This window comes from Aulonocara sp. 'chitande type north' Nkhata Bay, linkage group LG15 (genome assembly GCF_057382095.1).
Source record: "Aulonocara sp. 'chitande type north' Nkhata Bay isolate Kocher_YH1m ecotype deep benthic linkage group LG15, A_spYH_male_GT1.1, whole genome shotgun sequence".
In the NCBI taxonomy this organism is placed as follows: domain Eukaryota; kingdom Metazoa; phylum Chordata; class Actinopteri; order Cichliformes; family Cichlidae; genus Aulonocara; species Aulonocara sp. 'chitande type north' Nkhata Bay.
In genome coordinates this window covers 12,882,551-12,900,781 of record NC_141358.1, presented here as the reverse complement: position 1 = coordinate 12,900,781, position 18,231 = coordinate 12,882,551, and the positions used below count along the sequence as shown (strand labels likewise).

Genomic DNA, 18,231 nt, shown 5'->3' with positions numbered 1-18,231 from the left:
ATGTTTTATACAAATGTGTGTACATTATTGAAACAGACTTATGTGCATAAATGTCAAATATTGCTATGGTTTTGGTTGGCGATACCATACCGTTTTTTGATAGGGTGGGAAAATAAGGGACCTAAGGCGGAGTTTAGACCAAAATATTTTCAGAGGATGGTGGGATGGGGAAAGAAACATCCGGAATGCAAAGAGGTGGATACAGTATTAAACCATAAACTTCTATACAAGAAAATGGTACGGAAAGCCAACCAAAATCAGGTACCGGTGAGTCCAGAAGTGTGGAAACTCACACAGGATAAGAGTTTTAAAAATGTCATAAAGGATTTTAATTGGATGCATTTACATAAAAGGCTACCCGTGAGGGTTACTATGTACGCACATAATTTGGGAAAACAGAAAAAGTGTCCGAGGGACAATTGTGTAAAAGAAGAAACAATTGAACATGTACTATGGGGATGCGAATACGCAAAAAAGGTATGGGAAGGGGTAAAGGGGAAGTATAAAGGTTTGGGGACGGTGACTTATGAAGAGATCACCTTCTTTGGGACTAAAGGTACAGAAAAAGAGAGATATAAAATACGTTGCATGTTGTTATCAATTGTTAAACTTAAGTTGTGGAGGGCAAGACAGAGTTGTATAATGGGGGGATACAAAGAGGGGGAAATTGGGACGATCAAGGCTATAGAAAGGGAATTTGAAAAGATATATTGGCATGAACTACAAAAATGGGGAATAGACACAATTAAGGATAGATGGAAAGATTTCTCTCCTTTTTTTGCTCTGAAGGTACCCAAAAGGTGGTGGTAGGTAAAGTGTAAGGAAAGGAGGAAGGGAAAAGGAGTAATGATAAGCTATATGTCAAATGAAAATGTCATATGAAAATGTTAATCAGTTTGTCATGAACGAATGTGGGGAAAAATGGAAATGTAAACTTGTCATTGTAAAGGAAATGGTAAAATGTTTTTGAATGATTGTGGAAAGAAAATAAAAAAAAAAGGAAAAAAAAAAAAAAAAATCTGTTCTTATCAGTTTAATATCTGATACGTCCCCTACCCGGGGACCATATATTAAATTGATTTTTGGAGCAGGGAGATGGAATAGGGGCTTGCTCCGTCCACTCCACGCATCGACCTGGTATTGCAGTATTTCTAGGAACGGTGCACCCCCTGAAGCTGTGAAAAACAAATGGCATTTGACTCAACAGTTTGTGCAAAGAAATTTCTTATACGCTAGATATATGCGTGCGTCTGCATATCTGCAGTGGCGTGTCTAGAAAATTTTTGTTGGGGGGGCCAGGTAGGGGCACAGATTTGGAGAAGGGTGGCAGATGTAATTGGCAGATAAAGTTTAAAAAATTCTACCAACCGTTAATCAAAGGAGCTTGCAAGCTCCTTTGACTACGATGACCTGGATGACTGAGAACCTTCACAGACCTACCAACCGTTAACCATAATTCAATAACCCTATAAACCTAATAACCGAATGCGCTTTTAACTCTTATTCGAATGAGATTTTAACCACTATGGTGCAAAGTTTTTAGATACTGTGTTGATAAAGTACAAGAGATACAATCAGTGCTTTGTCAGTGTTTACTCAGTATTCAAGGACAGCAATATTTGCATAGTATTTTTACTGACATATAGTGCACATATGTTTTGGGCAAAAACATTTTTGAATATTAAAATACGAACATTTGTAACAAACAATTGACAAATTAGCCAGTTCCAATGTGAAACTTTATCTGCCTGTTAAAAAAAAGAAGATAATCTTCTCACAAACTGGTGATTTTGAAACAGGAAAAAAGTGGGGAAACAACTGAAAAGACTAACATTTGAATGAAACCTGAAAGCAAGTAAATACTTTCTATGCTGCCTTATGGTAAACTTTGGTAATATTGATCAAGAACAACACTGGCTGATGATGAAATACAGTCAGCTGGCATGGTGACACTGCCAGTATTAACCTGCAGGGCTGGACTGGGACAGAAAATCGGGCATTTTGACTACAGACCGGCCCACCAGGTATTAAAGCCATAAAGCCTTTGAATGAAAACAAATGCTGTTGTGACAGTCCCATATGGAAAAGAAATAGTAAAAACTTACATGATTTACTCATGAAAGTGGCCACTTTCTTATTACTTTCATATGTTGTTTTAGTATCCAAAACATACAAGATTCATTATATAATCTTTCAAGGGATCTTATATCTGTTTTTACTCTTGTATGCTTTTCATACAAGTTTCACACAAGACAGATACAAACTTTATAAAATTTATATATATCTTTTCCATATGTACACCGTCTTGTTGGTATATGTATGATTTCTATACATTTTACATCAGATAAAAACTTTGGTTGTAAGATTTAGATAATTATTTAATAAAAGCTAGACATTTTAAATGAGAATAAGAAAGAAAGGTATTTCTTTGTGCCCCCCTTTTGCCTGTTAATGCCCTACCTGCCCCCCTGGCAAAACTTTCCTAGACCCGCCCCTGCACAGTTACCAGCTGTCAGCTACATAAAAAAGGATCCTGGTGTTATTTGTCTCTCAGAAACAGTTCATAACTTCCCTTCAACTCATCCATGTCACCTAAAAGGTAAACCTGTTTCTCCATCATCTGTTCAGCTCTGATGATTCAGTAAGGACATCTCCTGGTTTCATCTTCATGTTTCCCTCTCACCACGGGCGATCGTGGCTCAAGAGTTGGGCGTTCGCCTTGTAATCGGAAGGTTGCCGGTTCGAGCCCCGGCTTGGACAGTCTTGGTCGTTGTGTCCTTGGGCAAGACACTTCACCCGTTGCCTACTGGTGGTGGTCAGAGGGCCCGGTGGCGCCAGTGTCCGGCAGCCTCGCCTCTGTCAGTGCGCCCCAGGGTGGCTGTGGCTACAATGTAGCTTGCCATCACCAGTGTGTGAATGTGTGTGTGAATGGGTGGATGACTGGATATGTAAAGCGCTTTGGGGTCCTTAGGGACTATTAAAGCGCTATATAAATACAGACCATTTACCATTCACATAACCAAACCGACATCATGACCAGCAGGTTTTACAGCTGTGGCTCCAGCCAACATCAGCTGATACTAGAAATTAATATTAAATAAATTCTAACAAAAGCTGATCAAGCTTAAACGTGCTGCTGTTGTTTAGCGCGACATCTGCTGGTTTCCTTTCTGGCGCAAAGTGGGCGATAAATAAACAAGAGAAAAAAGCCGATCAGCTGATCATTGATCAGTTTCATGATTGAAGTAGCAACAGGAGAGGGAGGGGGAGAGAATGAGAGAAGTTCACTATCAGTAACATCATAGCACCCACCCAGCTGTATAAAAACTCCGTCAAGCTGGCTAGAACGCAGTACGAGTTATTGTAACTGACAGTAAAAAGTCAGCACAACAAAAATAAACTCCACCTAAACTTGGTTTATATCTGACCCAGATAGACTGCAGGTCATAACTTCTTACCTGAAGTTCAGTTCACCTGACACTCGGACTGGCGGCCGCCTCGGGGCTCTCCTCCTGCCTCCCCTTCCCTCATCCACCTGCTGGCCTCTGTGGAAGCCCCGTCATAGCCACCACCAAACAACTGAGTTATTTTTACACATCGACCTGCATCTGGCCAATCCACCACCTCTCATTGTTCATGCCATTACAAAAAAAAAAAAATAATAAGTCACCGGGCATATGCCCGGTATGCCCGATGGCCAGTCCAGCTATGTTAACCTGCAACCAAATCTGCAGCTCCATACAGTAATGTTACGACTTAGATTATATTTTATAACTCATAACTCTTATGTTAGCTGCCCTCAGTAGCATACTGTCTGAAATATTCGACGGCTGCAATAATTCTTTAAGTGTAATTTTTTCCTTGGTATTCTAATTTCACCAAAGTTTACTAAACTCAACAAACTTAATATTACTTACCGGGACATTTATTCTGTCCTCATTTTCTTTCACCGAAAAATTGTTTCGTGCAGTGCCGTCTTTCGTGCTTGGCTCTCCTACCTTTGCTAACTTGATGCACATAGCGCAGAAGCCAATGCTGCATTCACTTACACTCGGATATCTGAGCTTCACCGTGAAAACATAATCGTACATTTGATATTTGATTGAATTTTATTGTTTTGCCTTTGGGGTGGCACCTGGGGTGGCCAGTCTGGTTGGGGGGGTGGCCTGTGCACCCCCAGGCCACCCCACTGGACACGCCACTGCATATCTGGACATTGTCTTCGTGTAATCTTCCAAGGTTAGTCAGACTGAAATCTTGCGACTTAATATTTGTGAATGACTTACATTTAACTATTACCAGAATTACTAAATCCTGCCACTTGGACTGACACGTGGCTGGACACACACTTTCTATGGGAAATCAAAAAAATATGTCGTTTTCAACTGCAGTTACACTATTCTGGCTCCAATCCTGCAGTTACCTCTGTTGTCCACTAGAGACCAATAGAAGTCTTTAAAAACCGGAGGCTGCCATCTACAAGGACTCATGTTGATTATAGGTTTAACTCTTCTCTTTCTCTACATACTGCAGCTTTCTGTCCTCTGTGGCTGTAAATTACATCGTTTGAAAAAAAAAAACCCACACAATTTTTTCTTGGCTTTTTAGCTAAAATCACCTGTATTGTCTGTTGTTTCCATTTGTGGATGGTTAATAGTGCAGAAGATTGTTTTTCTGTTTTCAGGATTACATGAAAACATTTTGGAACAGATCATTTTTGTATATAATAAATCTTAGGATAGTATTGGTTTTGATGATTTATAAAACAGCTGTGTGCCGTAGCCCTGGTAGTGTGGATCCTTAGTGTGTAAAGAGTAGATACCTCATGTAATATGTGTGAATGAAAATCCATGGACTTTATAAGAGTCCTCCATTTATGGCTATGATCCTAACAAACAAGATTAATACGTTTCTTTCTCCTACCAATCTTTCTGTTTCCTAAAGGAACACGCATGCACAATATATATGCACCAGGATGCAGTGGCGTGTCTAGAAAATTTTTGTTGGGGGGGCCAGGTAGGGGCACAGATTTGGAGAAGGGTGGCAGATGTAATTGGCAGATAATGTTAAAAACAATTCTACCAACCGTTCACCATAATTCAATAACCCTGTAAACCTAATAACCGTAACCTTATTAGAATGAGATTTTAACCACTACGGTGCAAAGTGTTTAGATACTGTGTTGATTAAGTACAAGAGATACAATCAGTCAGTGTTTATTCAGCATTCAAGGACATCAATATTTGCATAGTATTTTTACTGACATGTAGTGCACATGTGTTTTGGGCAAAAACATTTTTGAATATTAAAATACGAACATTTTTAACATACAATTGGCAAATTAGCCAATTCCAATGCAAAACCAATGCCTGTTAAAAAAAAAAAAAAGAAGATAATCTTCTCACAAACTGGTGTTTGATTTTGAAACAGGAAAAAAGTGGAGAAACAACTGAAAAGACTAACATTTGAATAAAACCTGAAAGCAAGTAAATACTTTATATGCTGCCTTACTTTGGTAATATTGAGAACAACACTGGCTGATGATGAAATGCAGTCAGCTGGCATGGTGACACTGCCAGTATTAACCTGCAGGGCTGGACTGGGACAAAAAATTGGGCATTTTCACTACAGATTGGCCCACCAGGTATTAAAGCCATAAAGCCTTTGAATGAAAACAAATGCTGTTGTGACAGTGATGTACAGTCTTTTTGGTATATGTATGATTTCCATACATTTTACGTCAGATAAAAACTTTCTTCACAAGATTCAGGTAATTATTTAATAAAAGCTAGATATTTTAAATGAGAATAAAAAAGAAAAGTATTTCTTTGTGCCCACCTTTCCCTGTTAATGCCCTACCTGGCCCCCTGGCAACACTTTGCTAGACCCGCCCCTGCACAGTTACCAGCTGTCAGCTACATAAAAAAAGGATCCTGGTGTTATTTATCTCTCAGAAACAGTTCATAACTTCAACTCATTCCTGTCACCTAAAAGGTAAACCTGTTTCTCCATCACCTGTTCAGCTCTGATGATTCAGTAAGGACATCTCCTGGTTTCATCTTCATGTTTCCCTCTCACCACATATCCAAACCGACATCATGACCAGCAGCTTTACAGCTTTACAGCTGTGGCTCCAGCAAACATTCTAACTAAATAAATTCTAACAACAGCTGATCAAGCTTAAACGTGCTGCTGCTGTTTAGCGCGACATCTGCTGGTTTCCTCTTTCTGGCTCAAAGTGGGTGATAAACAAACAAGAGAGACGATCAGCTGATCATTGATCAGTTTCATGATTGAAGTAGCAACAGGAGAGAGAGGAGAGATAATGAGAGGAGAAGAGGCAGCTGTGCAGCGTAAAGACAGAATAACTCCAGTTTTGTGTCTTTTTCCATCCTAGCTGAAGTCCGGGACAAACTGCGTCTCTTCTCAGCTCAATACCAAACGCGTAATATTTTCTCTGAATGAGGGACCATTCCATTTTTTAAGGAGCTGTTGGCAACTCTACTAACTAACCTTATGAATAAAATAAAGTTCACTATCAGTAACATCATAGCAACCGAACATCTGTATAAACTTGTCATGCTAGCTCACACAGTATGAGGTATTGTAACTGACTGTAAAAAGTCAGCACAACGAAAATAAACTCCACCTAAACTTGGTTTATATCTGACCCAGATAGACTGCAGGTCATAACTTCTTACCTGAAGTTCAGTTCACCTGACACTCGGACTGGTGGCCGCCTCGGGGCTCTCCTCCTGCTTCCCCTTCCCTCATCCACCTGCTGGCCTCTGTGGAAGCCCTGCCATAGCCACCACCAAACAACTGAGTTATTTTTACACATCGACCTGCATCTTATAACTCATAACTCTTATGTTAAGTGGGGGAACTTGCACAATCGGTGGCTAACTAAATACTTTTTTGCCCCACTGTACACTCACTGGCCAAATTTTTGTTAGATACACCTGTTGAGCTGCTCATTAGGTCAAATACCTAATCAGCCTATCACATAGCAGCAGCTCAGTGCATTTAGGCATGTATACATTAATAAGATGACCTGCTGAAGGTCAAAGGGGATTTAAATGACTTTGAACATGCATTGTTGTTTGTGTCGGACAGGCTTGTCTGAGTATTTCAGAAACTGTACAACCATCTAACCGGTTTATAGAAAATGGTCTGAAATGGAGGAAATCTCCTGTGAGCAGCACTTCTCTGGGAAAAAATCACTTGTTGGTGCCAAAGATCAAAAGCGGAATGAGCAGATTACTTACAGCTGTAAGGAAAGCAACATGAACTCAAATACCCACTTACTTCAACCAAGTTATCAAGAAGAGCACCGCTGAAAGCACAATACGTTGAACCTCGAAGCTGATGGCCTAGTGTCACCTGCTGGATAGAGGTGAAAACACAAAGCAAACAATGTCTCTTTCATCTGTTTCACAGCATGCACGGGAACTGGAAACTCGCCGAAGGGAGGCAGAGGAGAGAGAGCGGAGGAAGCAGAGGGAGGTGCAGCTGGAACTGGAAAGACAGCTGAAAGAGGCTGTGATGGTAAAAAAAAAAGTTTTCCACTTGACACCAATTATGTACAGAGTCTTTTCTCCTTGACTTTGATCTTTGAGAACTCCAGCAAAATGTTGACTGTCATTATAAAATTCACACCTAGTCTTTAATGATTTGGAAAAATGGTTATGACAGTCCAGGAAAAGGTGATTCAGGAATAGGTCAGTTTATACCGCTCTGTTGGTGCATCTGTTTATGTAGCTGTGTGTGTGTGTGTGCATAGATAAAAGACAGCATGCAGGCTGAGATGCAGGTGAAGGAAAAGGAGGCTGAACAACAGAAGAAGAGGATCAGGGAGCTGGAGCTGACACAGCAGCAGCTGGAAGTTGCCCTTAATATGGAGATCCAGGCTCGGCTGGAGGAGGAGAGGGCCAGACTGGAGCTTGAGCGGTAACAATGGATTTCTAACTCTTATTATGGCCCTTTATTATTTTATTTGTGATGGAGATCTGAGATATCCATGAGAAGTATTAACATTTTCAGTTGCTTCTTCCCTTTTTCCCCTCCTTCAGGTTGCTGCAGGCTGAAGATGAAAAGAGGAAACATTTCCAGCTCCTCCAGGAGCAGCAACGTACAATGCAAAACCTCAGCCCCATACAGGAGCTGTCAGATGGCAGTCCCGATGAGGACACCCCCTCAGCCCTCAACTCTGCCTCTCAGGAGCTCCAGGATCTGCAGGCATCTCGCCAAAGAAGTCACCAGCGTCTGGAGGTGAACAAGTTTGTTTTGACTGGCTTTGTGAGCAGCATCTTATTTAGTGCTCTTCTAAAACAACACTGATGAAGATGCCTGCATGATTTTTGTTTCCAGGAGGTTCAGGAGAGGCTGAGGAATGCCAGTCAACAGGTACGGCACTGGAACATCCAGCTGAACCGACTGATGACCCCCATTACTCCTGCAGGTGCGGTATTCACTTTGCCTCTTTGCAGCACAGACTTCTGGAACAGAGTGTTAGTATAGTTAATAACAGTGTAGACCAGGGGTGTCAAACTCAAATACACAGTGGGCCAAAATTCAAAACTGGATCAAAGTCGCGGGCTAACTTTAATATTTATTGAAATATATTTATTCCTCCAGATATAAGAATGAATCTTTTCTTATGGACTCAAACACATTTAGCTGAAAAACTGAATATGGAACAAGCAAAGCTTAATACTAAACAATATATATTAGCTGTATAATACCAGTAGGCCAGCTCTAATAGTAATTTGGTATGGCTTCGCGGGCCAAATGTAATTAGGTTGCGGGCCAAATTTGGCCAGAGTTTGACACCTATGGTGTAGACCATATAATCTGTCAGATAATTGCATTAAAATGCTACAAAAGGCACCTACCCCCAAACATGTCAAGAGATTCATTCAGTGACTTGAATGAAAGAATCTGACTCACCTCAAGTTAATTAAAATTAAAAATAAATCTTATTATGATTTAAACACGGAAATCTTAAAACGAAAAATAACCGCATGCACAGTTGTTACAGGCTGCAAACATGTTTTATACTGCTTTGAAGTCTGGGACAGCATCATAAGAGGCATAACTGATCTCACCATAGTCCCATGAAGACTCAAGATGAGTGTTTTCACGACTGCCATCTTGGTGTTTTGAAATCAGGCATGATGAATGAAGGGAAGAACTGTCTGTTAAGGTTCTCAGTCGTTCAGGTCATCGTAGTCTAAGGAGCTTGGAAAGAAAAGCATCTGGACTTCTTTAAGTTTCTTGAAGAGCATTTCACCTCTCATTCAAGAAGCTTCTTCAGTTCTCTGAAGAAATTCTGAACTGAAGAAGCTTCTCAGATGAGAAGTGAAACATTTTCAAGAAACTTAAAGAAGTCCAGATGCTTTTCTTTCCAAGCTCCTTAGACTGTAGTTAAACTTCACACACTGGACTTGTCAGTCACACATCCTTCGCCAGTAGGCATTCCCAGAATGATCTTTCCCCTTCTGACGCTTAGAATGACCAAATATGTGCAAAATGGACAATTCCACATGCCACCATGTCAGTCTTTTATTAAATATGACATGAAACAAATGACTGAGCCATTAAATTTGTCACAAAGGTGTTCACCTAATTCCAGGCAAATGGAATAGACTTCTATGGGACCATAAGTCTTTTTGCACTTTGACATTTGTTTTACTTTTCAGATCTGTAACCTATAACTTTTATACTGTATGTGTTTTGATCATAGGAGTCTACGGGGACTTACTTACTTTTAGCACGTTTAGCAGTTGATGTTGGCTTCTTTTTTCAGTACTGGAGCTTCCTGCTCATTGAAGACTTTTCTAAAAGGAAATGCTTAATCCAAAATGGCGTTTTAAGGGCTTGGATTAATGTCAATTTCAGCAAATATTCTTTCTTATGTTAAAAGAACATGGATCTCTGTCAGTGATAACTTCTGACTTTATAACTCAAATTTTAAGAGAGAGCTTCACTGCTAAGCTCTCATCTGTGTGGGTGTCACGGTTCGCTTGAGGACTCACACGCAGGACTCAGAGGCACAGTCTGTATTTATTACAGTTCCACCAGGTGTATATACAAACAGTGCAGGGGATAGTGCTATATACAAAGCGGTGACAGGGAAAAGGCTCTGGGGAAATCCAGGTAGGGAAAAGACACTTGCTCCTCTTCTGACTCTCTCTCCAAACACCGCTCGGGGGATGCAGAGTCGGGTCCAGGGGATCTATGTACAGAAGGAAACACACGTTAGAGGTTTTGCACAGGGAAGCAAAAGAGAACTTGCTCAGAGCCGGGCTGCACTGACGCGAGTCACACACAACGATCCAGTGATGAGTAGAAGCCACTCCCTGGCTTAAATGCTGGCTGCACTGATGAGGCCCAGGTGTTTCCTCCTCAGAGGGGCGTGGGCCAAGGGCGTGAACCCACCATGAGTTCCGCCCTGGCGAGAGAGAGAGAGAGAACACTACTAGTCAGCGGCCTGCTGATCCCCTGGCCGTGACAGTGGGGTTCAAATCCCTTATTCAGATTAAGATTTTATGTGACATTACATTGGCAAAAATTAAATTTACTTGAATAATGTGAGTATTGGAGTAAGTACTTGAGTAGTTTTTGAATAACTTTAATTTTGTAATGTGCATATTTTATGAATAATGATGTTTCAATACTTTAATCTACTGAATAAGTAAGAATTAGACTTAATAATCTTTTTACTTTAAAAAGGGAAATTGTGTACAATCTTTTATTCTCCAAAATGCACATAATAAAAATGTTTTGGGGAATGTATATGCTTTTTAAAAACCAATTGCTTCTTACTTGATGCATGCTATAACTTTCAGCAAAACTGAACTAAAATTTGTTAACAAGCTTACCAAATAAGAAATGTTTTGTGAATTTTCTTTGCAGAGCGACTGGAAAGCCGGCTGTTATCAAAGCCCACATGCCCTAAAAAGGAGGACGCGCTGGCCAGTAATGAGTTCATCACTAAGTTTAAGATAAGAGTTGATCAGAATAGAGGCGATGATGAAAGTCTGGAGCATCAGTTGGAGGCTGCCAACCTGTCTGATGAATCGTTCGAGGCCCAGACAGAAGTCAACGGACAAATATGATCACAGACATTTTAAAAACGCGAGTTGAGAGTTAAGGGGGAAAATATTGTAATAAGTATATATTTGAATTGCACACTAAGATATAAAGTGATGGCAGCGAGCACAGTGTTGCAGGATTTAATTAAAAACACATCTGACTAAGACCAACTGAAATTTAGAGTTGTGTATAATAAAGTTTATTCATGATTAATAAAACAAATCTGTAATAATTTTCTTTCTCTTTTGTCCATCTGAATCTCGCTACAGCTTAAATAAAAGAAAAGAATGTGTTTTGAATATATTAAACTATTCTCTCTTTTTCTTTCTTTCTTTTTTTCTTGGTGGGTTTTCTTTTGCAATCAAACGCAACATTATACAATTATATAGTATAGTAAGAAATATCCTTTAACTTAATTTAGTATTTGTTTTTTCATTTTTGTTTTTATTGTTTCCCCTTCAGTTTTGTGCTCATAACATGTTCTAATCTGACATATTATGCAGTAAATTATTTTTGCAATAACTTAACAGGCCATTGTGGGAGCCAACATTCACTTATCAAAGACATATTTGTATATTCTGTGGGCTGCTTTATGGTTGTGTCATTTAGAAACATAAGCCACAACAGACTTCCACTGGAGAGTACTTAAAAATTTATTTTTATGTAAAGATATTTTAATAACTACTATATTAAGGGAGAACCTATTGTTACATGGATTAATTGTACAAACTGTAGAGAAATAAGTTTAAGCGTGCAACTTTTTATTCATTTTTAACTGTATTAATGTTTTTATGTTAATACAGCCGCCTCATATCTGTTTCCTCAGTGTTTTTTAAACCATGTACTCCATCTATGAGTAAGAACATGAATAAATTCCTTTCCAAATTTGTAGTTCTTTTTTCCAACACACAGATGAAGGTATTCTTTTGCACCAAGGCGTTAAAGAAATGCTAAGAAAAAATGAAAATACTACGTTGCAACCTGTGTGTGTGTGTGTGTGTTTATATATCTGTATCTATATAGATATAGATATATATGTGTATTCGTACCCTTTTTTCATCATCTAGTTTCCTGTGCCAGATCTTCTACTGATCCACTGAGGCAGACATGTAAAAAACATGAACTAAAGCATATTTCTGTATATAAACAGGACTTTAAATCTTTATCAACAGCTACTTTAGAGGAAATTCTTCAATAAACTGCAACCAAAGGCTCAACTCAGAGGACAAAACCCAACCTGTTATAAATAGTGTGACACCAAACTTTCTCTTGTGTAAAGTTACAAATAGGAGTAATTATCCACAGAAGCTTTTATACATAATGAAGTTATAATTTGTCCTGTAGAAATTGTACATTTAAGCTATATAGTTCCCTCTGTGATAACTCTGCTATGAATGCCTCTTATTAACTTTTATGCTTTTACAACCCACTATGAGCAAACACTCAGCAACAGTGGGAAGGAAAAACTCCCTTCTTGAAGGAAAAAACCTCTGGTAGAACCTGGAAATCTGTCTAAACTAGTTGGGGGTTAGAGCAACAGATGCAAGTCTTCAGATCATTTGCAGTGTGACTGTCTTTGTGCACACTTTAACCTGATTCAGTTTTCTTATTTGTCAAAATGCACCATGGGTAAAAAAAACAAAACAAAACAAAATAGTAATGAAGGAGAATCCTCAGCAAAGATGAATTAAACAAGTTTTATTTTGATCCAATTTTACTTTAAGTAAAACACATCTTTATTTGATGACTTTAATGTCATCAAATAAAGACAGTTTTGATGGAGCTCCTGACCCAGCCCAAGCTCTCTATGAAGACGAGGAAAAACTCCCCAGGGGGCCAGATCGATGGGAAGAAACCTCGGGAAAGCCCATTCAAAGAGAGATCCCCTTTCCTGGGATGGCTGGGGGGGTTACAGGAAGTCCGAAAAAGCTAATTTTTTATTTATTTATTTTTTAAGATTGACCCATTCCTGTCCAACAGAAAAAAGAAAGGAGGTTACCACAATGTATCACACTTATATGATAAGGTGTGAATTGTGTGTTTGTGTGTGCTATCTTAGCCAGGGGTGAAGCTGGAGCTCATCCAGTGTTGGGCGCTTCTCCGGGGCTATAGTTAAACATGCCTCCAAGAAATTCTGGCATTCTTGAAAGAAAGAAAAGATCAAAAAGATGAAGATGATAGTTCTAGTGATCCAAGGCATCAGTGAATCTGGAAGTGTGAAGTTTTCTTACCTGTGGACAGACGCTTTTTGATGCTCAGTTTCTTTGCGAGGAACCTCTCGGTACTAAAGTGCCGTGCATGAAGCGCTTCATACAACACCACTCCCATTTGCCACACCGTGGTGGGTCCACACCTGTAGCAGCTCCTCCTGTACCACTCGGGAGGGGTGTGAAGAGGAGTGCCTAACAAACAGACACAATTACAATTTCTTCTAAAACAAAAGACACAAATTGCTACATCTGTGAAAAGCAGGAGCAGAATATGTTACCATAGAAGACGCGATACAGAGATCGCTGTTTAACAAAGCAGCTCAGTCCAAAGTCAATGATGCGAACTCGAGGCACATCGGAGCCGGTCTCAATCAGAATGTTTTCTCCCTTGATGTCCCGATGAAAGATGTGTTTATCCTCAAGTTCCTTTACAGCATCAACTAGTTGCTTCAGAATGACCTGGAAAAGATGAAAAACACAATAATGAGTTAATGCTTTTCTGCCTTGATTGAATGCTGTACAGTCTAAGGCTCTCCCAGTCAACCTACCTTGGCCTTGTCCTCTGGTAAGGTTCTTCCATATTCTGCTTTGTATTTTTGCAGGTCCACAGCGGGGACAGGTCTCTCCAGCACCAGGATCAGCTCTTTGCCAAGGTCGAACCACTCCAGCAAGGACACAGGTGCTGATATTCCCACTGACCCTTCTGCTTCACCTGCAAGTTTAACCATAATGGCCACTTCCACCGAGAGCATCTTCCCGCTTTCATCCTGAAATATTACAACAAAGTGGATGATGAGGAACGCCGCATTCAATCCAGTAATGTAAAACTAATTCAAGTGTTGGACGCTTACCGCCACTTTGCAGTAGACTTTATTTTTGGGAATGTGTTTGATGGCAACCTAGAAGACACAGAGCATTGGTGAGCATTTCCTCAGTATGACATAATGAAAGGTGGAAACACAGCAGACGTCTCAGTTTACGATATTATCCATTATCTGCGTTACTGCCTGTCTTACTACCATCATCTGAACACTTACTGGAAAACGATCTTCTATCCGGTAGCCAGAAAACACTGCTCCGCAGCCTCCTTCTCCGAGCTGGTGCTCCTCCACATATCTGGCTTGGAATTCACCTGAACAGACAAAACAGCAAATCTTGTTTTATTACAGCTGTGACACAAATTACTCTCCTCTGTAGCCTAAATGTTCCTTTTGCCCTTCCCCTGAATATAAAACCCAAGCTGCTTGCTACTTACGTTTTTGGTCTGCCACTGATTTTTTGTCCTGGTCCACATTCCTTTTTTTTTTCTTGGGTGACTCTCTGTCGTCTCCCGTGGCCTTTCTTTTGCCATTTTTTGCGCACACCTGTTTGTTGTTCAAGTCTGGAGATGTGGAAAACACCAAAAGCATATCAGCTCACTGGATGATAGACACAAACACTAAACACCAATATCTTAAACCTAGCAACCACACTTAATCTACCCCCTTATTCAACTAATTAGCCTACCTTTACCAGAGTCCAACGAGGAGGATGCTTGCTCCTTGTCACCGCTCATATGGTCAAGAAGTTTAGCCCTCTTTGCTCTCTTTGTTGTGTCCTCTTCATCTTGCACAACCTTGCGCTTCACTCCTTTGACCACATCTGAGCTGGTGGAAGGACCAGCCTGCTCAGCGACCCTCCTCCTTTTCATTGGGGTCTTCTTTTCAGGACTGGCCTTTCTTTTAGCAGTCCTGCTCTTACAATCTATAAACGACAACAACACAGTGGTGAAAAAGAGTCCCCGACATCAAGACTGGAAGCAGTTTGATGGCAAAGAATTTGAAATTGCTTTTGCTTAAATGATCACAAGTTTAATCTTGGGATGAAAAAAATAACTGATCAGTGCGAGTTGATACTAGGTTTACTAAGTCTTAGATCTTGATGGCACTTGTTGGTCTGTTTTTACTGTTGAGTCCAAGAATAAACTTATTACATTATTTTACCAAAAGACCGGTAACCTTTCTTTGATTAGACATCTTGTATTAAAGCTATTTTCAATTAAACATATGATTCAATTGCTCCAAAAATGATTCACACAGTGTCAACATTTCTAGGATTTGGATTTTACCAGGATTTGATTTTATTATTTTACTTACCTTGATCTCCCGAATCTTTCTTATCGGCTGGAGTGGCAATTTTTCTTGTTTCCTTTTTCATTGTAATTTCGGAGACCCTTTAAAATCGAAAATGTAAACCGTAATGAGCTAAGATTGAGTTAATATTCCTTCAAATGTGCACCCTTCAAATGCTTGACTTTTCTAACTGAATTCTGTAAGTGAGCTTTATAAGTAAACTCTGGAAACTACGGCAACACAACATAGAATCTTGCCTTTCAGTGACTTCACTGACTGCCAGTAGTTCAAAGTAGTTTACAGAAAAACACTGGCAGACAAAGCCATAATATTTCTTATAATTCAATCATTTCATATCAATTAAACAGTTTCTTTCATTATCTTTCATCATTTGTATAAAGACCTCATCTATGGATGACAGTATGAAGATTTGTGGTTGACCACACACATTATAATAAACACAGTGTCAGCTACATTGTCATCTGATTTAAAGTATTTATTATGTACATTTAACTGTCATGGTAGTGAGTCTGTGACCCAGTGTTTTGTGTTTGTTCATTTATATTCATTGATTATTCTTATGTATGTTTTTGGTTCTCTTTATTGTTTTCTTCTTGTGTTATATTCTTAGGCTTTAGGTTTCTGTTACTTTGCCTTGCCCCTGTGTCCCACGTGTCATGTCTAGTCACTCTTGTTTCCATGTTCCCCAATTTCTCCCCAGTCAGTCATGTCTCTGTGTCAACTCTGTGTCTTTGTAAAAGTCTCTTGTTTGCTGTTTTACTTTGATAGTCATGTGTGCTGTGTTAGTGTTTTCATGTCTGTGAAGGTTCTCAGTCATCTAGGTCATCGTAGTCTAAGGAGTTTGGAAAGAAAGCGTCTGGACTTGAAGTTGCTTGAAGATGTTTCACCTTCTCGGATGAAAAGAACTTAAACTTTGCTTGAACATCTTCAAGCAACTTAAAGAAGTCCAGACGTTTTCTTTCTAAGCTCCTTAGACTATGTTAGTGTTTTCAGTTTTCCTTCCCCATGGTCTTGTTGTTTGTGATTTCTCGCAGCTGTGCTCTCATCCTGTGTCTTATTCCCTCATTTATCCCTCTGTGTATTTAAGCCCATTGTTTTCCTCTGTTTGCTGTTGGGTTATCTGTGTATCATCCATGACAATTAAATGAAATAGCAAATGCAACTACAATTTCAATGAGATTCATTCCTGGCATTCTACTGCGGTGGCTGAAAGTAGACACCAAGCATTATCACTGTAACTGATGTAAATATTGGACTTGGAGGGGATTCGTCTGATAGACTGATGCAAACATTACTGTGAGGAAATTTTTGAATCTCCCAATTTTCTTTCTTTCTGAAAGAAAGAAAGTTGGTTACTGTATCACATTTGTATGGCAAGATGTGAATTCAGTATGCGTGTGTGTTTGTGTCAGAGAGGAGTTTATCTGAGCCAGGGGTAAAGCAGGAGGTCCTCCAGCATTGGGCACTTCTCCAGGACTTTGTTAAAACTTGTTTTCAAGACGTCTGAAATGAAAGAAGGACAAGAGATATCGAGATGATAATTCCAGTGATTCAAGCGATCACATTGATTTTCTGCAAAATTTTCGTTTTGAGAGTCATTCGGCTGGGCAGGGGGTATAACACATCTGCAATGCAGCAACATCTGCTCTCTGGGCCTGTGTGAGAGTGTTATCTCAATGGCGGGAATGAGGATGTTGGAATTTGGCATCTCAGGCACCAACTCATCTCTTTCCTTAACCGGGCTCACCAGAGATTGGTTTCAGCCTCTCTCCATGCTTTAAGGAGGTTGAGTTGATAAATCTGACTGGCCCCTCCCCTGTCTGACCCTATCTCTTCATAGTCAACACCAATGTTCTCACCGTGTGACCATGAACGGTCCTTACCACTTGGCAAGTAATTTCGAGCTAGAAGAAGGGAGTAAGACAAGCACTTTATGTCCCTGTGAAAACACAACTACATTTTATCAAATATCACTAAGCAGTCCTTACCTTTAAATACAGCCTGGTTTCTTTCTCTTTCTTTCTATATCTCTGAGTGAAGTTAGCTCTCATTCTTTCTCTTCCTGTGAAATACAGCAAGTAGAGCTTTAGATAGCAACACACTGTAACACAGTTAGTGTTTGTTGAGGTGATAGAAATGCTGCATTTGAAATTACCTGACACAACATTTTACTCCCTTTTATGTTCACTCCTTTTTTTCTGAAGTACCGCAAATTATGGGCACGTGGGGTTGTTCAGGTGTTGTGCTAAAAATAAATAAATCAACACTACAGTACATGGTTTGTTCTTTCATCTCTTTTTATGCGACATCCTCTACTGATTAAAACGCGACTGCCTTTCACTGTTTAGGCTCAAATCTCATTGTTTGAAGGCCTGCAGTGACGTGAAATATTAACTTCCCCCAAATGCGTTAAACCCAAAGTAACGAGTTTGTTTTGAAAATATACGGAGTGGAAACTACAGATATTTGTAGTTTTGCACGTCTTTCTTCCTCCACCAGAGGCCATAGGCGCTGTCGATCTTGTATGTCCTCCTGCAGCAACATCTCTGCGAAGCTGATGCCTTCTTGCTTGCAGGTTGAAGAATCTGTGGTGCGCCTCCACAATTCTTCTTTAATTCGCCTCTGTGTGAATAGAATAATGATGTTTCTGTTTCTGCCATCAACTTGTTTCCCTAAGCGGTGGACAATATCAACAGCCTCTTCTAAGTTCAAGTCAGGGGCAATCTTCTGAAGCGTTTGCAAAACCTTCACTCTAATGTTTTCGTCTTTGTCTTCCTTCACCCCTTTCAGTT

The 18,231-nt window shown here is 39.8% G+C and overlaps 2 protein-coding genes and 1 pseudogene across 2 annotated transcripts; 2 read left to right on the top strand and 1 right to left on the bottom strand.

The window, feature by feature from the left end:
- The first annotated feature begins 959 nt into the window (after window positions 1-959).
- On the top strand, window positions 960-1,171 carry LOC147312691 (U2 spliceosomal RNA; annotated as a pseudogene).
- Window positions 1,172-7,401: 6,230 nt separating this feature from the next.
- Window positions 7,402-11,498, top strand: LOC147312690 (uncharacterized). The gene is made up of 5 exons (XM_086264246.1): window positions 7,402-7,548; window positions 7,784-7,950; window positions 8,073-8,271; window positions 8,371-8,461; window positions 10,918-11,498. Exons 1-5 carry the CDS (start codon window positions 7,417-7,419, stop codon window positions 11,118-11,120), a joined length of 792 nt encoding a protein of 263 aa, XP_086120372.1. The 5' UTR covers window positions 7,402-7,416; the 3' UTR covers window positions 11,121-11,498.
- A 940-nt stretch (window positions 11,499-12,438) lies between these two features.
- On the bottom strand, window positions 12,439-16,362 carry LOC147312689 (serine/threonine-protein kinase pim-1-like). Its single transcript, XM_086264242.1, has 9 exons — window positions 15,443-16,362; window positions 14,814-15,050; window positions 14,563-14,688; window positions 14,345-14,439; window positions 14,159-14,206; window positions 13,856-14,074; window positions 13,586-13,766; window positions 13,329-13,499; window positions 12,439-13,239 (listed from the first exon to the last, which is right to left on the bottom strand). Exons 1-9 carry the CDS (start codon window positions 15,501-15,503, stop codon window positions 13,148-13,150), a joined length of 1,230 nt encoding a protein of 409 aa, XP_086120368.1. The 5' UTR covers window positions 15,504-16,362; the 3' UTR covers window positions 12,439-13,147.
- Window positions 16,363-18,231: the final 1,869 nt, after the last annotated feature.